Below are 20,801 nucleotides of genomic sequence, written 5' to 3'. Positions count from 1 at the left end.
ATAAACACACAAAAAAAAATTCTAAACTTTTGTTTAAAAGGTGGTGCATGCAACTCCTGTGTGACAATAAACTCCAACACAGTTTCATATTCTTTGAAAACGAAGTTTTTAGGCATATGGCTTCAAAATAACTTAATGCGGCATACACATATAAACAAAATGAATGGAACACTAAATAAAATATGTTATAGTCTATGGTTTCTCTCTGTTAAAGCAAGTTTTAGGCACTGTTGAAATGCGTACTTTGCTCAATTCCATAGCATCCTACTGTAAGGAATTATATTCTGGTGTAATACACCACCTAGTTCACTCACTTTCCTAACCCAGAAAATAGCTGTTAGAGCAGAGCAACATGCTTGACAAACAGACTCTTGCAAACCCCTCTTTCAAGTCATCAATCCTCCCACTTCCCTGCATGTACATACTAGAAATCTGGAAGTGTGTTAGAAAGAATTTAAAAGACATAAATAAAAATTTTAATACCCATGAGCATGATACAAGACAAAAGGATAAGCTTCATGTCCAGTCAGTAAGGACATCACTGTACAAAACTTCCACAATAAACAGTGGTATACAAATTTACAACAGTCTGCCACACAAGGTAAAAATCATATCATCATTCACACTCTTTTGTAAAACGCTAAGGGCATTCTTATTCGATCATTGCTTCTATCCATTAGCAGAATTTTTAGAATATCTGAGATACTGTACAATAGATTTTAAACAAGACAATACAGCTACCGCAAGTAGTGCAGGCTCTTCTGTGGATAAAGCTAAAATTTATGTATTTACTGAAATAATACTGTATTTTATTGTTTTGTTTCATGTTTGTTCTGCGTCCCACAATCTGGAAAGATTTTTTGGATGAATGAATGAATAAATGAAAATCTGAGTATATGCCTTGCTTTCAGGCCAACTAGAAAAAGTGATCTGGTGATGCCTGACCAGGCCCGCACAATTGCTAAGGAACTGGGTATACCCTACTATGAGACCAGTGTTCTCACTTATTATGGTGTGAATGAAGTGTTTGAAAATGCAATTCGTGCTGCTCTTATTGCTCGGAGACAGCAGAGATTTTGGATGACAAATCTGAAGAAAGTTCAGCGTCCTTTGCTACAGGTAATTAGCCTAGGTGGTACTTAAAAATTTTAACTGAACTTGTGCCAACAACAATTACATAGCAAACTGAAATAATAAAGATATTAAAATTCAAAATTAATATTTTTTTTAATAAATCACTGGAAAAATATGGATTCATTTAGTTTTATACAGTCCCACGCCAATAAGGCCTTTCATAACAGAGCCATATATTTCTTGTTTTGGATGTTGGCCATTGCTGAAAATTCTGTCAGCACAAGTACTTCATTATAAGCTATAGAAATCTGGCTATGAACTATCTCCACTTTCTGGTATCTATCAGATAAGTATGATTTAAATCGCATATTAGCAGTGCCACGGACTCCATAACAGTATAGTTTTTCAAGCAAAATTTCATAATCAGTAACATCAAATGCCTTAGATAAGTCTAAAAACAATCCACAGTTTATTTCATTGTGATCAATGGAATTTAGAACAAGTTTTAGAAAATTATGTATAGCAGTTTCAGTTGATCTATTTTTTCTAAAATCATTTTATTCATTGGCAAATATTCCACATTTGTTCAAAAAAAGCAGAGAGTCTTTCATACATTATTCTTTCAAAAAATTTTTGAGAAACATGAGAACTTTGATAAGGGTCTGTAGTTTTTTACATCATAATGGTCACTGTTTTTATGTACTGTTTTTATTATTGACAGCTTAAGTTCTCTAGGGAAAGTACCAGGGCTGAAAGAAACATTAATTATATCAACAAGCTGAGGAACAATATATTTGCTGTATTGAATTACTTTGTCAGGAATGTCATCTGTACCACAGGAAAATTTATTTTTTATTTTGCTGATTGTATTCTCTGCCTCTTGTACTGTTACAGGATACAAAAACATAGTTTTAGGATTTAGAGAGACATTATGACTGGCTTTTATGTGGCTTTGATTTTTTTGTAAGATTTTGTACTAAACTTGTATAGTGGCTATTGAATATAGGAGCAATTTGTAAAGGATCATTTATAGTTTTGCCTTCATTTTTAAGAACAATGTTGGTGTTTTTTGCTTTCATTCTGTCTGAGTTTGTATTTATCACATTCCAAACTGACTTCATTTTTTTGCTACCATTGTTTCTGTTGATGTATGAATCGTTGCTTAATTTTTTTGCTGCTGTAATGACTTTTGCATACACTTCTCTGTAACAGTTCACATACTGTTTCAGAGCAGGATTTTGCCTAGCTGATTTACTTAACTTTCTACATTGCTCTGAAGATTTTCTTATCCCCTGTGTTAGTGTTAGTTCTGAGTTTTACTTTAATTTTCTTTAGAGGGAATGTAGTTTCATAGTTATGTATATAACAAGCTAAAAAAGACTCAAACGTCATACCTGCATTGTCATATTTATCCAAATCCTAGTTTGAATATTTTAATAATGAATTAGAAATCCTAATGTTGTCCTCATTTATACCTCTTCTGTAGAAGTATTTCTCTCTTTTCATGGAATTTGTGCTGAGTAATTTATTTACACTGAATTTTATTGCTTCATGATCTGAGAATCCTGTGCCAATCACTTCTACACTATGATCAAATGTTTGCAAGTCAAAAAAATATTTGATCAATTGTAATTTTAGTGGTCTTTCCAAGTCTAGTACATTCATGGACAATGGGTGATAAATTATGTCATTGTAGCAGATTATTCAGTTCAGACACATTTTGACAGGTTATGTTAAAATTTACATTGAAATCTCCAACTACAATAATATTTTCTTTAAAATTCCTTAATTCACTAAAGGGTCTTACTACACTGTCCAAGAAGGCCATAAAGTTGCCTGATGGGGATCAGTATATGCAAACAATGATTATTTTGTGTACTTTAAGTTTTCAAACACAATATACCAAACATTTTTTCAATGTTATTTATGTTACAGAACTTCATTTCTTTGTATTCAATTCCTTGCCTAACATATATGCATGTTTGTCCACCTATAGCAGTCTCTCTACTGGTGCTACTAATTATTTCAAATCCTGTTATTCTAGCAATACATGCTTGGTTTTCCTTTAACCGATGTTCGCTCAATCATAAAACTGAAATATCCTTTAGCTGATCAAGCAAAAGTACTTCTAATTCAGTAATTTTACTAGTTACACCTTGAACACTGTGGTAGAAAATCACTAGTGATTTATTGTCCTTGGGAACTGTCACACTGCTCACCTCGATGTTAGAAAAAAAAAAAAAAAAATTCTTGTTGTAACCTGGTGGTCACACTCTTCTTTTGCTTGACAAGCGGGTGGTTTTTACTTCAAGTGGCTTAGTTGACACTCTTGTTGTTGATGTCAGTGTAGTAAGATGTCTTGTTGCTTCTGAAGATGATTGCTGTACAGTGGAGCATGCTGTTGACTGGGAAGAAGGATGTGGGAGAATAATGGGGTCATTCCCCTTGCAGCTGCCTAATTAATTTAAGATGTTTCAGATTTTATGACATAGTAGCATCTTGCCCTTAATATTTAGATGTAGGCCATGTTGTGTAAACTGCTTTCTCTCAAGGAACTCTACAGTAAGAAATGCGAATTGTGGAATGCTTTGCAAATCTTTTCAAACTGTCTATTGGCCTTGATAATTTCATCATTCATAATAGAAGTGATTGCAAGGTTGTGTCTATGAGGAACCCTCATGACAGTTACAGGTGTTCTCCTAGTGGAGTTCAACATTTATTTCAAATTGTTAGTGGCTTTGAATAGTTCATTTTTATATACATCATTAGTGCCCCCAATAATTATTGTACATTGTAATGAAGTGGAGATATTTTCAGCATTTATGTTTCTTGTGATTTCATCCAAAGGTGCCCCAGGTTTTACAATGGAAGTAGCATTTACGTGAAAATCATCATATAAGATTCCAGTGAGGCCATGTCCATGGCTATCAGAGTACAACACTATTTTAAATCTGGAAATCTGGAAATTGAAATTCATGTTTATCTGCACATGTTTGTTTGTAATGTTTGCTGTACATGGAGGTACTTCTATCTTCTGTACACTCTGTGTATTGAACATTGTGTTTTTAAGTACATGACTGTATGTAGGACTACTGTGTTCTGTAAGTACTTCACACTTCCCTGCACTCATTTCTGCTCAATTCCGTGACCATTAACTGCTGAATGACACATGTTTTCACACTTTTTGCGATACACTAACTTCATTGATCTGACATGTTCACAACTGTTGTCATTAGTATTACAGTCTGAATTGTTACGAAGGCCTTACATCATTTCCTGACTCTTTTCTGCTTGAAGAGATGTGTTTCTGCAATGCACTTGCTTCATTGACCTAACATGTCATGACTGTTGTTGTTAGTAATACTGTCTAAATTTGCTACAAAGGCTTTACATAGTTTTTTTAAGCATTTTAGAACACTGTTCACACATTTCCACATCATACTGTAGAGAAGTAAATACACTTTCCGTTTGTCCACTGGCGAACATTTCAGTTGTGGACTGACGACAGTTAAATGTAAACACACAACACTCACAATGTAAATAATTTTAAGTTAATATCACCAAAACACTCTGTATGGTACCATTTTTGTAATGTAGAACAAATTTGTATTCCGTTATGAACTATTTATACACACTTCAGTACCGGACACCTTGTTCCTGAGAAAATGTTGAGAAAATCACAGATTACAGCTCCCTTAATCATTATTATGTTACAATTTTAGACCTATAAAGTTCTCATTTTTCCCGTAGACTAGAGATTCTGAATGCAATCAGATTATACTTCAGACAGGTGCTCTGCATCTGCTAAAGTTAAATTTTGTCCTGAGCAGTAGCAGTAAATAAATTGTCATCATTCAGAATACTCTAAATGAGATAGGTGTGTCCTCTGTTGTAGAGGGCAAAATATGGTGCCAAAAATAATAAAATATTATATTTAGAATGAATGAAAGAACAGCTTGAGAGCAGTGAACATAACCTTGTTATGTGTGAGCGACTTTGAGAAAGCTTTACTAGGAAACAGTAGGCAGAAGCAAGCCATTTCCATGATTAGATGAAGTGGAAGTATTTGTTGTTTGTATATAATTTAAGTTATTAATTTTTCAAAATACACCCCTCCTGAATTTTCACAGTGGTGGCAAAATTGTTACAGATGTTCCAACATTGTCGGAATCCTTTGTCAGAAACTATCTTCAGCTACCACCTCACATTTTCCACCACTGTCTTAGGCTTTTGGAAATGTTGTCCATTAACTTTCATTTTCAGTTTTGAGAGGATGTAGTAATTGGTAGATGCAACGTAGGACAATGATGTAGGTGTGTCAGTGTAGTAACATTATTGCTCATGGGGTGATTTGTAAGTAGTAGTGACTAGTGTATAGTATATAGTATTCTCAAAAATGCATTTACTTTCTGTTCAAAACATGATACGGAATTCTGTGAACAAGATCAAATGATCATTGACTTAACATCTAATGTTTGTTATCATTAGTCATCTTTCTGACTCACGTGGCTTGACATGTATAATCAGTAGTTTTTTTGGTTATGAAGAGAACTGGTGGGCACACCTGGATCATCTTCAGTGCTGGTGTTGCCTTCATGAACCATTTATACCATTCAAACACTTGCAGTTTCTTCAATTTGCTTGTTTATATAAACAATTACAGTGTCTCTGCTTGGATTCCTGCGGCAACACATACATTTGGATCAAGTGGATGTTTGTTTACTATTCGAATGACAACATTTAAAAATTAGATTACATACAAACACTGTCTCTACAATGGTAGGATTCCCCTACACTTGTTTCATCTTTTCTTCTAATGCTACCAGTGCACAAAATACAATATTTTCATTTATGGACTTTTGGCTACAGCCTTTCCATTGATTTCACAAACTTTTTGACTGTGTAACCTGTTTTTGATATGTCATTAGAAAGTGATGTTTTGTAGTGGACAAGCCTGATTTAAGGGTTCCAAGATTTACTAAATTAATTTCAGGTGAGCATGTGGATAGTTCCATCAAATCTTGCGTGGTTATTTTCTGCACCTTAGTTGAACTGACACAGTCCTCAATCTCTAATAATTTTAATGTCAATGGGACATAAAAAATTTAAAATAATAAAAATAAAGGTGTCATAGTAATGTCAAATCAGAGGGATTGCATTAGGATGAGGGCCACAGGATTTTCATAGATTTTAATGGAGCATTATATTTTAAACACTATAAATTCTTGCTTCCTTGAACGAGTGTTTTCAATGTGTAAAAATGTTTTTCTGGTGCGTGAAAAGTTTTGGCAATTAGAATCCTTTGGATTACCTCAGTGTCATATATGACTAAAAACATATTAAAAGGTCAAAGCATGGAGCACAGTGAAACATAACAGAAAACAGCATTCACAGTACCTTCCAGGCACTAGCTTTTATTACAGCAATAGTACAAACATATACACACACAACGACTTGGACACCCAAATACAAAATTTCTGGTGATCTGGCTGCATGATAACTAGAAATGGGAATCTCACACTGATAGCAAGTTTACAAGAGACTAGGTACAATGTGAAATTTAATGAGAGTGCTTGAAAACTGTTGTCATGAAGACTGTCTGATGATTGTTAATTATTCTAATATACATTCTATTTTGAAGTATGTGATCATTCTGTGGGGTAACTTACTATCCTGACTAAAACTCTTCGCGATGAAAAAAAGAATAGTGAGAATCATGGCTGAAATAAAAAGAAACAAACCCTACAGGCCACTATTTAAAAGGATGGGGATTCTTCCTCTTCCATGTATGTACACCTTTGAAAGTGCAATGTTTAGTAAGAAATATGCAATAACCAATCCTAGTGTCCTCCTCAAAAATGAATATATGCATCAACATAACACAAGACAGAAAACTGACTTTCATGTGCTCCAAATAAAAAACAATTTGTGCCAGAAAGGAACATTATACCACGGTAAAGCTGTTTACAATAGATTACCAAAAGAAATTAAAGTAACAAATGATCTAAAAATATTTAAAGCAGTATTAAAAGAAGATCTGTTTGCACATCACTTCTACAGTGTGGATGAGTTCCTCCAAAAGCTTTGAGTGCCTAAAGAAGTTAATGCTAAGTTTATAACCCACATTCTTTATCAATTGCAAATGTATTGTGTAAATATAACTACACACTTGTAGCATGTTGAGACTGTAATCATTAATATTTGTGTATTTATATTTTCAGTTGTAATTTCCTAGCTGAAGTGGTTTAATCAAAAGTCACAGCTAAAAAACATACTCATTAATACATAGAAAACGCCTGTGAACATGATGACATATTTACATTAACTTTTCCATTATCTGATGTGCTGTACTGTATCTGTAAGATTTACTGGACCAAATACATACAAATACAAATATACATGTACAATCCCCTAGCCCTGGCCTGGTCATAGGAGTTTGCATTTGGTTGTCTGTGTGGTTGTGTGTGAATGTGTGTACTATTGTTGGAAACAGAACTAGTGCTCAAAAGATATTGTGAATGCTGTTTCCTGTTATGTGTTAACTGTGCTCCATGCATCAAACCACTACAGGTGAGTGGTTGCCTTTCCCTTATTCTACATATTGCTCCATCCAGAAATTTCCATTATTGTTACAAATGCATCAAAATACTATGTTCTAATGAGAATATTCTAACAGTCAAAATGGTATAAAAGATTATTTAAGCTTGGATGTTTTTCTTTTAGGCACCGTTCCGTCCTCCCAAGCCACTGCCACCAGAACTTCATGTGACAGCTAGCAGCTATGCAGAAAATATGCAAGCACTGTGGCTACATCAAGCCTACACAGATGTTGTTTTTGTGGCAGGTAGTATAGGTTTCTCAGCACACCGATTTGTTTTGGCAGCTGCTTCACCTACTTTTCACAAGCTGCTAGTTGCAGGACTTGATCTGGGAGTGCGCAGTTCTAGTGAGTCCAGTATGGTAAGTTCAACACACACAAAAATATTTCATTCATTTTAAATACTGTAGCTTGTACTTTATTAAAGGTGTAGTGCACAGTCGCTGACTGACACAAAGAAAGTAGTGTTATCTTTTTTCTTTGTTACTGTGAAAATAGGATATCCTGTGTGTTTCACAGTCTTTGTATATTATATCTGTAATTTGTTGACAGTCATCAAGGTGTGATTCGATCCATTTTTTAAACTGGACTCTAATTCCACAGTTACTGAATATAGCTGCAGGAGAATGTGATGATCAGTAACACTGAAGGCTTTACTAAGGTCAATTAATGTACCAGACACATGTTGTTTGTCATCCACTCCTAATAGTATTTCATTTAAAAAGGCGAAAATTGCTGACTGGATTGACTTCTCAACTTGGTAACATTACACTTCAGTGCCTTGTGAGTCAACAAAATCCCGATGTTTCAGGACTTTGTCAACAGCATAGAATGCCACAAATTATCTTCAAGTAACATTTTTAGTTGCCACTATCAAATAGCCAGTACATGAAGTCCATTGAATCTAACCTACATTATGAGAAAGACACTTAATATACATAAAGACAGCTGGTTTAAACATAGTCACTTGCTTTATTGGCAGCAGAGCTACATGGTCTTTTGGGATCTACAAATTTCAGTGTAACAATTTTTTCTGTTGCCAGCAGAGCTCCATGTTCTTTTGGGACCTACACCATAACGATGACTGTCAGACTGAAACAAGAGGTAAAATGACTCATCTCACCAGACTACGTTGTTCCATACCTCTTTAATTCAATAAGCAATTTTGTGGCTCATGAGAAGAACTGCTCACCATATCGTGGAATTTATAGCTAATACAGTGGTCCTGTTTCCTTTTCATTTCAGCAGCAATGTGCTGAACATCCATAACAGGCATTCAAGGTACTGCTCACCTATTGCAACTATAACTGTGCTACCTGCTGTGTTTCACAACATATTCTGTCACATCAGGGATGATTAGAGTTTACAGTGTATGAGAGCCAAGACAATTTTATTTCATACCTCAGAATTGGGTCATCTTTAAGCTTAGTTAAAGAGCACTCAAGGGTTACAGACAGAATTCTGTGTTCCATCCCCTTCCTTTAAAAGAATGAACACATCTGAACTAAACCAAAAAGAGCCACATTATGCATGTTTCTTGTTTCTTACAGCATCATAAAACTGTATTACTTGCCTCTTTTTTCATTTCTCTTGTACTTTTGTTCTTTATTACAGATAGGGTGCCTGTCTTCCAGGGATATGTCACATAGTTTTTCAATGACAAACATTTAATTTGTGGAAAGGATAGAAAGCTACTCATTACATAGAGCAGGTGTTGAGTGGCAGGCAGGTACAATGGAAAACACTGCTAAAATATTTACTTGTAAGCTTTTGAAATCCTTCTTCGTAGAATGCACCCCAATTCACACAAGCACATCTCACAAACACATAGCCACCACCTCTGCGTGCTGAGTCAGTCAGGCCCCAGCACCTGGAGACAGTTACCATGTATGTGTGAGTTGTACTTGTGTGAATGTGTGTGTTCTACTTCAGAAGAAGGACTTTGTTGCAAAGCTTATGAGTAAATATTTTAGCAGTTCTTTTCACTGTGCTTTTCTGTAGCTCAACGCCTCTTCTATGTTGTGAGTAGAAATCTGTCCTTTCCATAATATTTTTGTTGTTCCATCATGGACTTTCCATTGTTTAAACATTTGAGTAATTTTATGATGTGAATTGGCTAATACAGAATTTTTCATCTTTGAATAGCTTGAACACCATAAAAATAAAATAAAATATTGTGCACTTGCTGGTTGTGTTAATAGAATTTATTTCTTGCTGTCAAAATATTTTCCTTTGTTGGAACAAATATGGAGTCTTGATAAATATTAGAGTAATCACATATTTATATTGCAGGTAAGCACATTTGGTGAGGCAACTGTGGGTGACTTCAATGATGATACAGAATGCCTCATTCGTCAGTCTGACAGTTACTTCAAGCCTTCTCGGTAAGTGTGGTTCCAGATTATGTTTTTATTTTTTTCTCTAGTATTTGCTTCAGACCAAGAGAAACTGCATGAACAAAGACCATACCATGAAATGTTTTCTGGATGTTCCCAAAATAGACATAATTAGCTGAACAAATCATTATACCTGCTTTTTGTACCAGTCATCAACACCAGGTTGTGAAATAGGGACTGCTACTTGTCCTTCAAGAACTTCATTTGTCCTTACACTGCTAAGTGGAATGACTCTAGATCAGCCTCTGATTCTTGTTGGTAGTAGCTGTTTTTTTAGGTCTTCATATGACAGTCAGGTATGTTGAGCAACCACTGGCAGAGGTTGGTTCTTTCCTGCCTACTAACTGATAAGAGAGCTTTCTTTTCCATATGTTGTAGTCAACTGCTGGGAACCAAAGTGTGTTAATAAATAAAATATTCAAATACAATATTGTATTTTTGGAAATTAATGTATAACTACACACTTCAGTGTACTCATCTACACAGAATCTACTTAATCTTGTTTTATTATTTCTTTTTTAAAATTTATGTGCACATTATTGAGTTGGAGAAAACTCTCCTTATTGATCTTACATTTGCTGTTAGCTTATAACAACTTGCGTGCTCATTTCTGCTCCCTGTGTTTTAATGGTGTTCAGAAAGACAAACCATATCAGATTCCTTCATGAAATATTTGAAGCAAACAACTTGTGCCCCCTTTCTTTTTTAATTCATCTGATATTCTAGCCAAGAAAGTTGACTCTCTTTTGGTCTTTCTTCTTATGTGATGGGAGATTCAGCTAGTCTAGTTGTACTATCTGTCAGCAATTTGAATTTAAGTTAAAATGTTGCCAGTTTCTACCAGTTAAACAAACCTACTGCTTTTATTTGTAGTATTTCCTGTATTTTTGTGCTTCCAACTTGGCTAACTTATCTAAACTCATAATATTCAGGAATAGGATTTGCAGTGTGTACTCCTACTTCTAATTGGCTTTAACTGAAACAGTACTATATTAAATTTTGTTTGTATCAGTGTTACAGGCCTTGGTTTAAGCATGGCAGAACTGTATATGCCTTACTCACACTTTTGGCAGCTCAGCTAGTTAACCATTAGTTGAGCTTATTTATCAAAACACTCACATAGTTCAAAATATTCTGTCATCTGTGCAGACCTGACACTCACTTTTATTAACATGCAAGCTTGGTGCCCCAAATTTCTTTTACCTGTTAATTTAACCACATATTACTTGACTGCTGCTTAGCATCAGAATTATTCTTTGTTCTACCTCTGTTATCTCGATCTCAATGACATGTAAAATGTTATTCTTCCTTCTGTCTCTTCTGATGTTCTCTGTCTTGTTGTAGCTGAACATAAATGATTTAAGAGTAAAGGAGACCACTCACGAATAGCCGAAGCAATGAGTCATCAATAGGCACATGCAAAAGAGAAAAATACCTGTTAGAAAAATCATTTGTCAAGCTAGAGTACACACACACGCACACACACACACACACACACACACACACACACACACACACACAATATTTTATGTCCTGCCTGCGCAGTGTAGGGCACAGATATGTGTGTGTGTGTGTGTCTGCACACGTGTGTGTGTGTGTACGCGTGTGTTTTTCTTGTTTTTGTATTTGTGCTGAAGCTCGACAAGGGATTTATTGTGAAAGCTAGCAAGGTTTTTTTTTTCTGTTTTGTATGTGCCTGTCAACAACTCAATCCTCCTCCTATTCAGTGAGTAGTCTCATTTATTCTCAAATTATTTACATAATTAATAGTTACGTTATTGTTTTCCCATGAATCTACAGGAAACACCTTCCATGCACAAAATCAGAAGGCATATCTGGCATGAACTGAAGCTTAGGTACCTTAAAAAGCTGTTTCTTTTCCGGCCTTTGTTAATCAGACATTTCCCATAGCCTCTTTTATTTTTGTATTTTCAGTTTGCATGGTTCACATTTTATTATGTGTCTCAAAGGACCCAATTTATAGTTTTATAGCTAATGTCTTTTTTATATGTATATATACTCTGCTGGCCATTCAAAATGCAACACCAAGAATGACCAGAGAGATTGATCAGAGCCAAATTTATTTGGGAGATAACTCATTGTACAAAGATCACGTGACTGAGAATACAACCTCATGTAAAGTGAGAAATATGATGAAATCAGTATTGAGTGTTGCCACCATTGCTGGCTATAACTGCTGCTACATTCTTGGGCATTGAAGCAGAAAGGTTCTGGATGTGTTGTTGGGGTATAGCAGTTGATGCTGCTTCCACATATTGGCAAAAGTGATCTGGCATAGCAGTGGATGGTGGATCCTGGACAGTCAGTCCACAATCATCAACCAGATGTTTTCAATAGGCGAGACATTGGCAGAACAGGGAGGCCAAGGCAGCAATGCAATCCAAGGGACAACAGAGAAGTCTTTAACATTGCATGCCACGTGTGTTGAAGCATTATCCTGTTGCAATGTGGCTGTCATCAAATTTTGAAGGTATGGGAGGACAACAGGCTCAAACACTTCAGAGATGTAATGCTGGCTGGTTAGTGTACCGGCAATGCATACTAGAGGAGTGCAAGAGTGGAAGCCAATACCACTGTAAACCATAATACGGGGTGCAAGATCAGCATGGTGAGGCATACAGTTCAACAATGTCTCACCACAATGCCTCCAGACTGTACTCCAACCATCATGGTGTTGTGGGCAGAAACAGGATTCATTAGTACAAACAATGTCATTCCATTCCATTGCCCATGTCTTTCATTCATCACACCATTGCCAGCACAAACACCTGTGCCATTGACTCAGTGGTAAATGCAGCAATGGATGCTTTGGGCACAGTCCATTCTGCTGCAAATGATGTCAAATAATACATATGGACAAAGGGGGTCACAATCAGTCCCATCAGTCTGTTATTTCTTCCTGCATCCAGTGATTATAGTTCCCCATCACAGTTGCTTGGTTCCGTCTGAAACAATCACCAATTTCTATGAAGGATAATCTGCTAATCCACAATCCCTACAGGCAACTACTCTTCCTCAGTTGAACTCTGAAACATGCTCAAAAGACACTTGCTGACTTCTATGAGGTATACTGGAGCTGCTCACACAAAACAATCGCACAAAAGAAAAATGCCGGTACATCCACAAGGCTGTCTGCTCCCCTTTATATAGTGCTTGCAAGTGGTGCTACTGGCACCTATGGTGTGCACCTGTGCTGAAATGCTAGTCATGTACATACTGCATATTTAGCTTGAGTTGGATTCTTCCTTCAGGGCATTGCATTTTGGGTGGCCTGGATAACCTTGTTTTCTATCTTCTCAGGAATGGGTAGAGGTATCAAGTTGAAATTGATGTCAGATAGTAAGGTCTGCAATCCCTTGTCAGTGTAAAAAAATTAAGCTTCTAAGTCGATACAATCAAAATACAAAATACATGTATGCTACATACTTTGATACTCGCAAATTCATTCCCCAAAACTTATAGATGATTTGTCTATGTAAATAATTAAGTTTGTATGAAACCCTTAGAGTGAAAATTCTGCTTGCACTTGTCTGGTTTTTTATTTTTTACATTGCATACACTGTCACAGAATTGCTTCTTTGAACATATCACCAAGTTCCGCATGCTACTGCCCCAGTAAAAATACAATCTGTGATTTTGACATAGTGTCACATTTTTTGTAATCTGTTGGTGATATCACAAATGTTATTGTGTAGTGTTGTTTTCTGTAAGATATCTGAAATTAAAAATTATATTCACCAAAAAATACACAGAAGGGAAAGCCTTTTAAGCTAGCAGTTACTTTATTTGGAAAAGATAGGAAGTCACTGGAGAAAAAATTCTATTGAACGATGAAATGGGAAAACTATCCAGGACAAGAGGAAACATCTATAAAATAATAGTAACAGATGTTATATGAAACTCCAACGAGAGAGAATAAACAATTCAGTGGTGCAGAAAGGACAGATGTGATTAAAATGGGGAGGAATAGAAAAAATTGAGGATTCATCACATAAAGATATGAAAAAATGAATAACAGGTTGTTGGGGAAACAGAGAATAATGGAAGTACAAGGAGAAGAATGGGATAAAGAAGGCAAGCAGTGATAGCAGTCTCTATAGAAAGCTCATGCCTCTGAAGTTCTGAGGTATTAGTTCTTAGTATGCTAATTGTGGATAATGATGAATCAAAGTAAAACTTTTTTGATGTGCAGCCATTGAGTTATTCACAAGAATCACTGTGGTTTCAGAAGAATACTACATGACAGCTGTATAATACACTGAAATAAGACATACACGAGTTGATAGAAAATCTACCCAAATCATGACATGCAATTCATATGTGATACAGTTACAGGGTGTTTCATAAAGGGATAATAGTGTGAGACCATAGCTGACATGGAACTGGTAAAGCATTTTCCATCCTGAAATTCACTGAAGTCAGTGAGTCAATTAACATTACTCCATGGAGATTTCATATCAGAAATTCCAACAGAGAGAACAATTAATAATGGTACAAGAAATTCAGTATCACAGCTTGTGAGTAGGGGAAAAAAAAAAAAAAAAGCCATATGTTAGCCAGAATTATCGTCAGAGAAGTTGCATTATGTGCAAGAATCATTCACCAAGAATGCCAATGAAAAAATTGTGTGAGCCATTAGGTGTAGTTACATGGCCAATAATGTTGTGTTTTCACAGTTGTTGAAGGCACTGTTGTTGTATACACTGCCACCTTGGGATCATAAGCATCTCATTATGAGTGTCTTCTTTAGTGTTCAGAATAGTCACCTGACGTAATTCCATTTTTTCTTTTTTTCTTTTTGAGTTACGGGATTATATTAGATAATCATGTTCATGCCTCAAATGACACTCCACTTTCACTGATGTCTTGAGGGATGATATTCTGGGGTAGCTCCTTACTTTAGCAAAAGTAAGTTATAAGAATTATGTGTAGGTTTCATTCACATACATCTTGCAGGCATCTCTTTATGCAACTGAGAATCTACATCTACACTTTGCAAATCACTGTGTTGTGCATGGCAGTTTTATATGGTGACAGAAATATAAAAGGAGAGACATTTAAATTGTGATTTACTTCAGTGTATATTAAACCTGAAATTTTCAAGCTGGAATAAATGTTTCTTGAATGTTAAGTTAAATGTTGATGTGCTTCACATTGAAGTTTTTCCCCCTAAATGGATCTAAGCTTTCAGGGCTGTCCAGCTATGTGTATGTTTAATAAGTTTACCTGTATAATGTAGGTTCATACAGTTGTTAAAATGATCAGTTGGTATTTATATGAAGCCATAGTCCCCTCACTCTACACCACTGCTGTTGCACTCCACTCTCTTGAAAAGCTTAGTTAAGTTTAGTTCTCACGTTAGACATGTGTGGCTACCTACACTCATAGCACACTCTGGGGTGTATGAATGTAGTTGTCTCAGTTTTGGGGGGAGAAAATATTAATAAATTGCAGTTCCAATGCAAAGATGGACTGTTGGTATAGAACTGGACCACATGCAGACTCGAACTAACATTCATAACGCAGCAGAGATGAATGTCTAATCATGCGTGTATGTAAATGTGAAACTCAGATTTCCAAAGTTGTTAAAATGATTAAATTTGTAACTTTTGAATACATATTTATTTATACAACAGTTCTCTTCAACAAAACAGCCACATTTGTATTTCTTTTCACGAGATATTATATCTCAGCATTTAAACAAACTTAATTCCCTAACTAATTCAGTAATGGCTGCTGTGCACAATACAATTAGAACTGCTCCGACAACACATCTTTTTAATCCTGTATCTCAGGCCAAAGTAAAAAGTATTATTAATTCAGTGTCAAGAATGCTATGTCAGCAAACAGTAGCATCAGCTACACAGAGTATATTCTGGCAGTCACTTTCTTTCACTGCCACAAATGTGTTAATTCTCAAGTGCATGTAGTGTGGAGTTTGTTGAAGTAGAGTTGTGCCATTAAACCCTGTCAACATCTGACTTACAGAATCCATCTCACATTTCTCATCTCTTAAGTAGATTAGCATTATTACAGCAGAGTGTGTGTCCAATTGTAGCATTTGTTAGGATCTTTTCCCGCTCCATTCTTGTATGAAGTACAGGAAGAATTACTGTTAAATATCCTTGTGTGCACTGTAATTAATATAATTTTATCATCAAGACCCCTGCAGAAGTGATATGTATATATTCCTAAGTTGATCATTTAAAGCTGATTCGTGAAACTTTGCAATTAGGCTTTCTAGGAATAGTTTACCTCTATCTTCAAGAATGTGACACCTCACTTTCTTCAGCATCTCTGTAACACTCAGTCACGGGTCAAACAAACCTCTGACCATTTGTGCAGCCTTTCTCTGTATACATCCTCCCCCTGGTCAGTGCACCTAACTGCCATGCGGTGGGCCTGGATTTGAGTCCTAGCCGGGTTGGAGATTTTCTCTGCTCAGGGATTGGGTGATGTGTTGTCATTATCATAATCATCAAAACACAAGTTGCTCATTGTGGTATCAACTGAAAAGACTTGCAGTTCAGTGGCCAAACTTCTCTGGGTGGAGACTCCCAGCCATCAATGCTATACAATCATTTCATTTCATTTCTCTGTATACATTCAATATCCCCTGTTAGTCGTATTTGGTCTGCCTCCTACACACTTAAGCAATATTCTAGAACGGATCGCACAACTGATTTATAAGCAATCTCCTTTGTAGACTGATTGCATTTCCTTACTATTCTACCAATAAACTGAAGTCCCCCCACTTGCTTTATCTGTGCCTGAGACTGCACTGAGGTGGCAGAAGTCATGAGATACCTCCTAATATCACATTGGACCTCCTTTTGCCCAGCATAGTGCAGGAGCTCACTGTGGTAAGGATTCAACAAGTCATTGGAAGTCCCCTGCATAAGTATTGAACCATGCTGCCTCTGTAGCCAACCATAATTGCTAAAGTATTGGTGGTACAGTATATTGTGCATGAATTGACCTCTTGATTATGTCCCATAAATGTTCAATGGGATTAATGTCAGCAGATCTGGGTGGCCAAATCATTTGTTCGAATTATCCATATTGTTCTTCAAACCAATTGCAAACAACTGTGGCCTGGTGACACGGTGCATTGTCATCCATACAAATTCTACTGTTGTTTGGGAACATGAAGTCTATCAATGACTGCAAATGGTCTCCAGCTAGCCGAATATAACCATTTCCAGTCAATGATTTGTTCAGTTGGACCACAGGACCCAGTCTATCCCATTAAAACAGAGCCCACACCATTATGGGGCCACTACCAGCTTGCACAGTGCCTTGTGGACAACTTAGGTCCAAGGCTTTGTAGGGTCTACACCACACTCAAACCTCTTATCAACTGAAATTGTGACCCATTTGACGAAGCCAAGGTTTGCCAGTCATCTAGGGTCCAACTAATACGGTCACAAGCCAATGAGAGGCACTGCAGATGATTTAATCCTGTTATCAAAAACACTTGTGTCGGTCGTCTGCTGCCATGGCCCATTAACACCAGATTTTGTCGCACTGTCCTAATGGAGATGTTTGCTGAATGTTCCACATTGGTTTCTGCATCTATTTCAGACACTGTTGCTTATCTGTTAGCACTGACAACTCTACACAAACCTGCTACTCTCAGTCGTTAAGTGATGGCCATTGACTGTTGTATTGTCTGTGGTGAGAGGTAATGCCTGAAATTTGGTGCTCTTGGCACACTCTTGGCACTGTGCAACTTGAAATATTGGATTCCCTAAGAATTTCTCAAATGGAATGTTCCATGCATCTGGCTTCAACTGCTATTCTGCATCCAAAGACCATTAATGTCTGTTGTGTGGCTATAATCATGTCAGAAAACTTTTCAAGTGAATCACCTGGGTACAAATGACAGCTCTGACAATCAACTGCCCTTTTATACCTTCTGCCATCTGTATATGTGCATATCACTATCCTATGACTTTTGTCACCTCTGTGTATGTGATTGTTCCAGTTCACATCCCTACAAAGTGTTATATGCAGACATTAATGTGAGTTGTCAAAAGAAATATTTTCATTGTTCAGCCATAGATTCATAAGAAATGTGTGTGTGTCATTAGTACCTGTAAATGTTTCACTTAGGCTATAAGTTATACATGTGTCATCATTATTTGTGTAGTCAGATTCTTTACCAACAACATCAAAATTCACACATTTACATACACCCTGCTTGCGAGTCTTATTCATCCTGGTAACATCCCTGGGAATTTTTATAATATTCTCACTATTTAATCCATTTTCAACCATGTGTATACCCAACTCCCTATTTAAACTAGTGAAACACCTTTCCTCAACATCATCAACAATATCATTACCATCATTATCAACTTTATCATCAACACTATCATCAACATCATCATCATTACACATATTCAGGTCATACACATTCAAATTATCCCCCAAAATATTATTTCCCCTTTCTAAAGTTACCAGATCCCTTTCACCAATACATTTATTCCCACAGCATGCACTCTCTCTTTCATTCACACATGTCTCTGAACTACTTCAAATCTGACTACAAATTACATCATCTGACAAAGTGTTGTTCTTTTCTGCCCAAGTGTCAAACTCTGTTAAATTAAATGAATCACAATTACTTTTAGCGACTGTATGTTCTTGTGTACTGAAAATTTTATCTTTATCAATATCATCATTATTTTCCTCCTGAAATTTCTTCAATAAGTAGCAACTAATGACCTCATGTTATAGCTTAGATTTGGATCTGTCATGTTTGGGTTTATGATTGCCACATCCATTGGTCCTTTCATCACGCTCACCTTCTGCCTCAACCTTGCGGACCTCCAAGGGGGTGTCTACTCATTTTTTATTTCCTGAATAACAACTGGTTCCTGTTTAGACTGCTGTTTTTGGTTCTGCCAATGTCTCTGATCAACATTTCTGTTCCCATTCCTATGCCTAACATTACCTGCTTGGTGGTAGTTACTATTGTACTGATCTCTAGCAAGATTTCTGTGATTTTGATCCATAAAGTGTTCTCTATTTTGTTGATTATTTCCGTGAAAATGCTGTTCATTTTTTGGATGAAAATTATGGTCCTTCTTTTGAAAGTCATTGTTATATCCCCCTGAATTTTGACTGACACCATGATAATTTTTTTGTTCCCTTTTTTGAAAGTTATCATTTCCCCAATTTTGACCACTACCTTTCTGAGTAAACCCACTGTGTGTTCTTGTTGTTACCCTATCCAACTTTTCAATATAATTGAGAAACTGTTCAACATTACTATCAGGACAATGAACTAAACTCAACTGCATTGCTGATTGCAATCTTCTCTTTAAGGTATCAATTTTGATCAAGTCATCCAAAGGTTTTGTTAAATGAATGAGTTTTTGAAGTTCACTTTTGCAAAATTGTTTCATGCTCCCATCTGATTCTCCATAGTTTCTCCCATTCAAAAATTCACTTTTGATTCTAGTTTGTTTAAGATTATACCAAAAATTTTCCAGAAATTTTGATTCAGATTCTGAAAATGTCATCCCCACAGCTACAATCTGGTTTGCCCAAGTCAAAGCTTCCCCTTCCAAGAATTTTTTCACAAATTTAATTTTCATAATGAAATGAAATGAAATATCATCTGGTGAGTAAGGTAAAAAACAATCCTTACAATACTGTATAAAATCAATGGGATGTAAGGGTCCATCTACCGAAAAGTGCTTCACTGGAATATTAGATACAAGATTGCATGTGTTGACATTGTGATTTTTGCTTTGAAATATTATAGTCATAGAATACCACTTTTTCTTCATTTTGTGAAGTGCAAAAAAGAGTTTAACATATTAACCCCAGCATCACAGTAAAATTATTCATTTTTGAAGTTTGTTATCGACAATTCAACTGAGTTTTAAAGTAACAGACATATTCACACATCCAACACTAGAAGGACAAATGATCTTCATTACTGCTTAATGAATGTAGCTTTGGCACACAAATGGGAAAAGTAGGCGGCTATAAAACTGTTTGACAATCTACCCTTGGAAATGAAATGTCTGACAGATAGCAGAAGTATTTTCATGTGTAGATTAAAGATGTGTATCGTTAACAGTAGATTCTATATTATAGAGGAATTCTTGAATAGAAATAATGTAAGGTTTACTAAAAAAGACCTGTACATGTAGTCAGAAAAATATATATATATATATATATATATTTTTTTTCATTTTTTAGAAGTGTGTATGTGTTCTATGCTTGTTCCATTGAATGTTCCACATCAAAATGTTTGTTGTGGATATCATCTATGGAACAATTAACTAACTTTGTAACTGCTTTCAGAAAGAAGCAGTAATGCAATCACTAGTATCAGTTATGACTTATATTGATTTTTGCATCAGAAAGAGGAATGTGCAATGAATATCTGTGAGAAGTGCTTAAAACTTGATAGAGATCCTCTGTCAACTAATGAATATATTTTTCCTTTGTCTCTTATTGTTGTCATGTTCTCAGACCTTGGATGTGTAATTTATTGATTCCAGTTACATAATTATGGCCAAAACTGCATACTGGTATATCATTTATTTCTCGTCACTTCATTAGTCATGGTCCAGTCAGTAGCCTTTGGACTACTAAATTTGGCATTACTTGTGTGGTTGGAGTGTAAATTTGTAGGGCCTGTAAATTAAATTTTATACATTCAAAGGCCTTGGGTTCAATCCCTAATCACT

The 20,801-nt window shown here is 35.9% G+C and overlaps 1 protein-coding gene across 1 annotated transcript in view; it reads left to right on the top strand.

Annotated features, from left to right (window-relative positions):
• The window catches only part of LOC126473222 (rho-related BTB domain-containing protein 1-like), a 415,532-nt gene that overhangs the window by 289,088 nt on the left and 105,643 nt on the right, over positions 1-20,801 (top strand). Inside the window, exons 5-7 of the mRNA XM_050100131.1 lie at positions 912-1,119; positions 7,798-8,034; positions 9,965-10,056. Of these exons, the coding sequence (XP_049956088.1) occupies positions 912-1,119; positions 7,798-8,034; positions 9,965-10,056 (537 nt within the window). The remainder of the gene's footprint in view (positions 1-911; positions 1,120-7,797; positions 8,035-9,964; positions 10,057-20,801) is intronic.

The sequence above is a fragment of the Schistocerca serialis genome, chromosome 4 (genome assembly GCF_023864345.2).
Source record: "Schistocerca serialis cubense isolate TAMUIC-IGC-003099 chromosome 4, iqSchSeri2.2, whole genome shotgun sequence".
NCBI lineage: Eukaryota > Metazoa > Arthropoda > Insecta > Orthoptera > Acrididae > Schistocerca > Schistocerca serialis.
The sequence above is the reverse complement of the archived record's forward strand: the minus strand, read 5'-3'. Positions and strand labels throughout refer to the sequence as shown.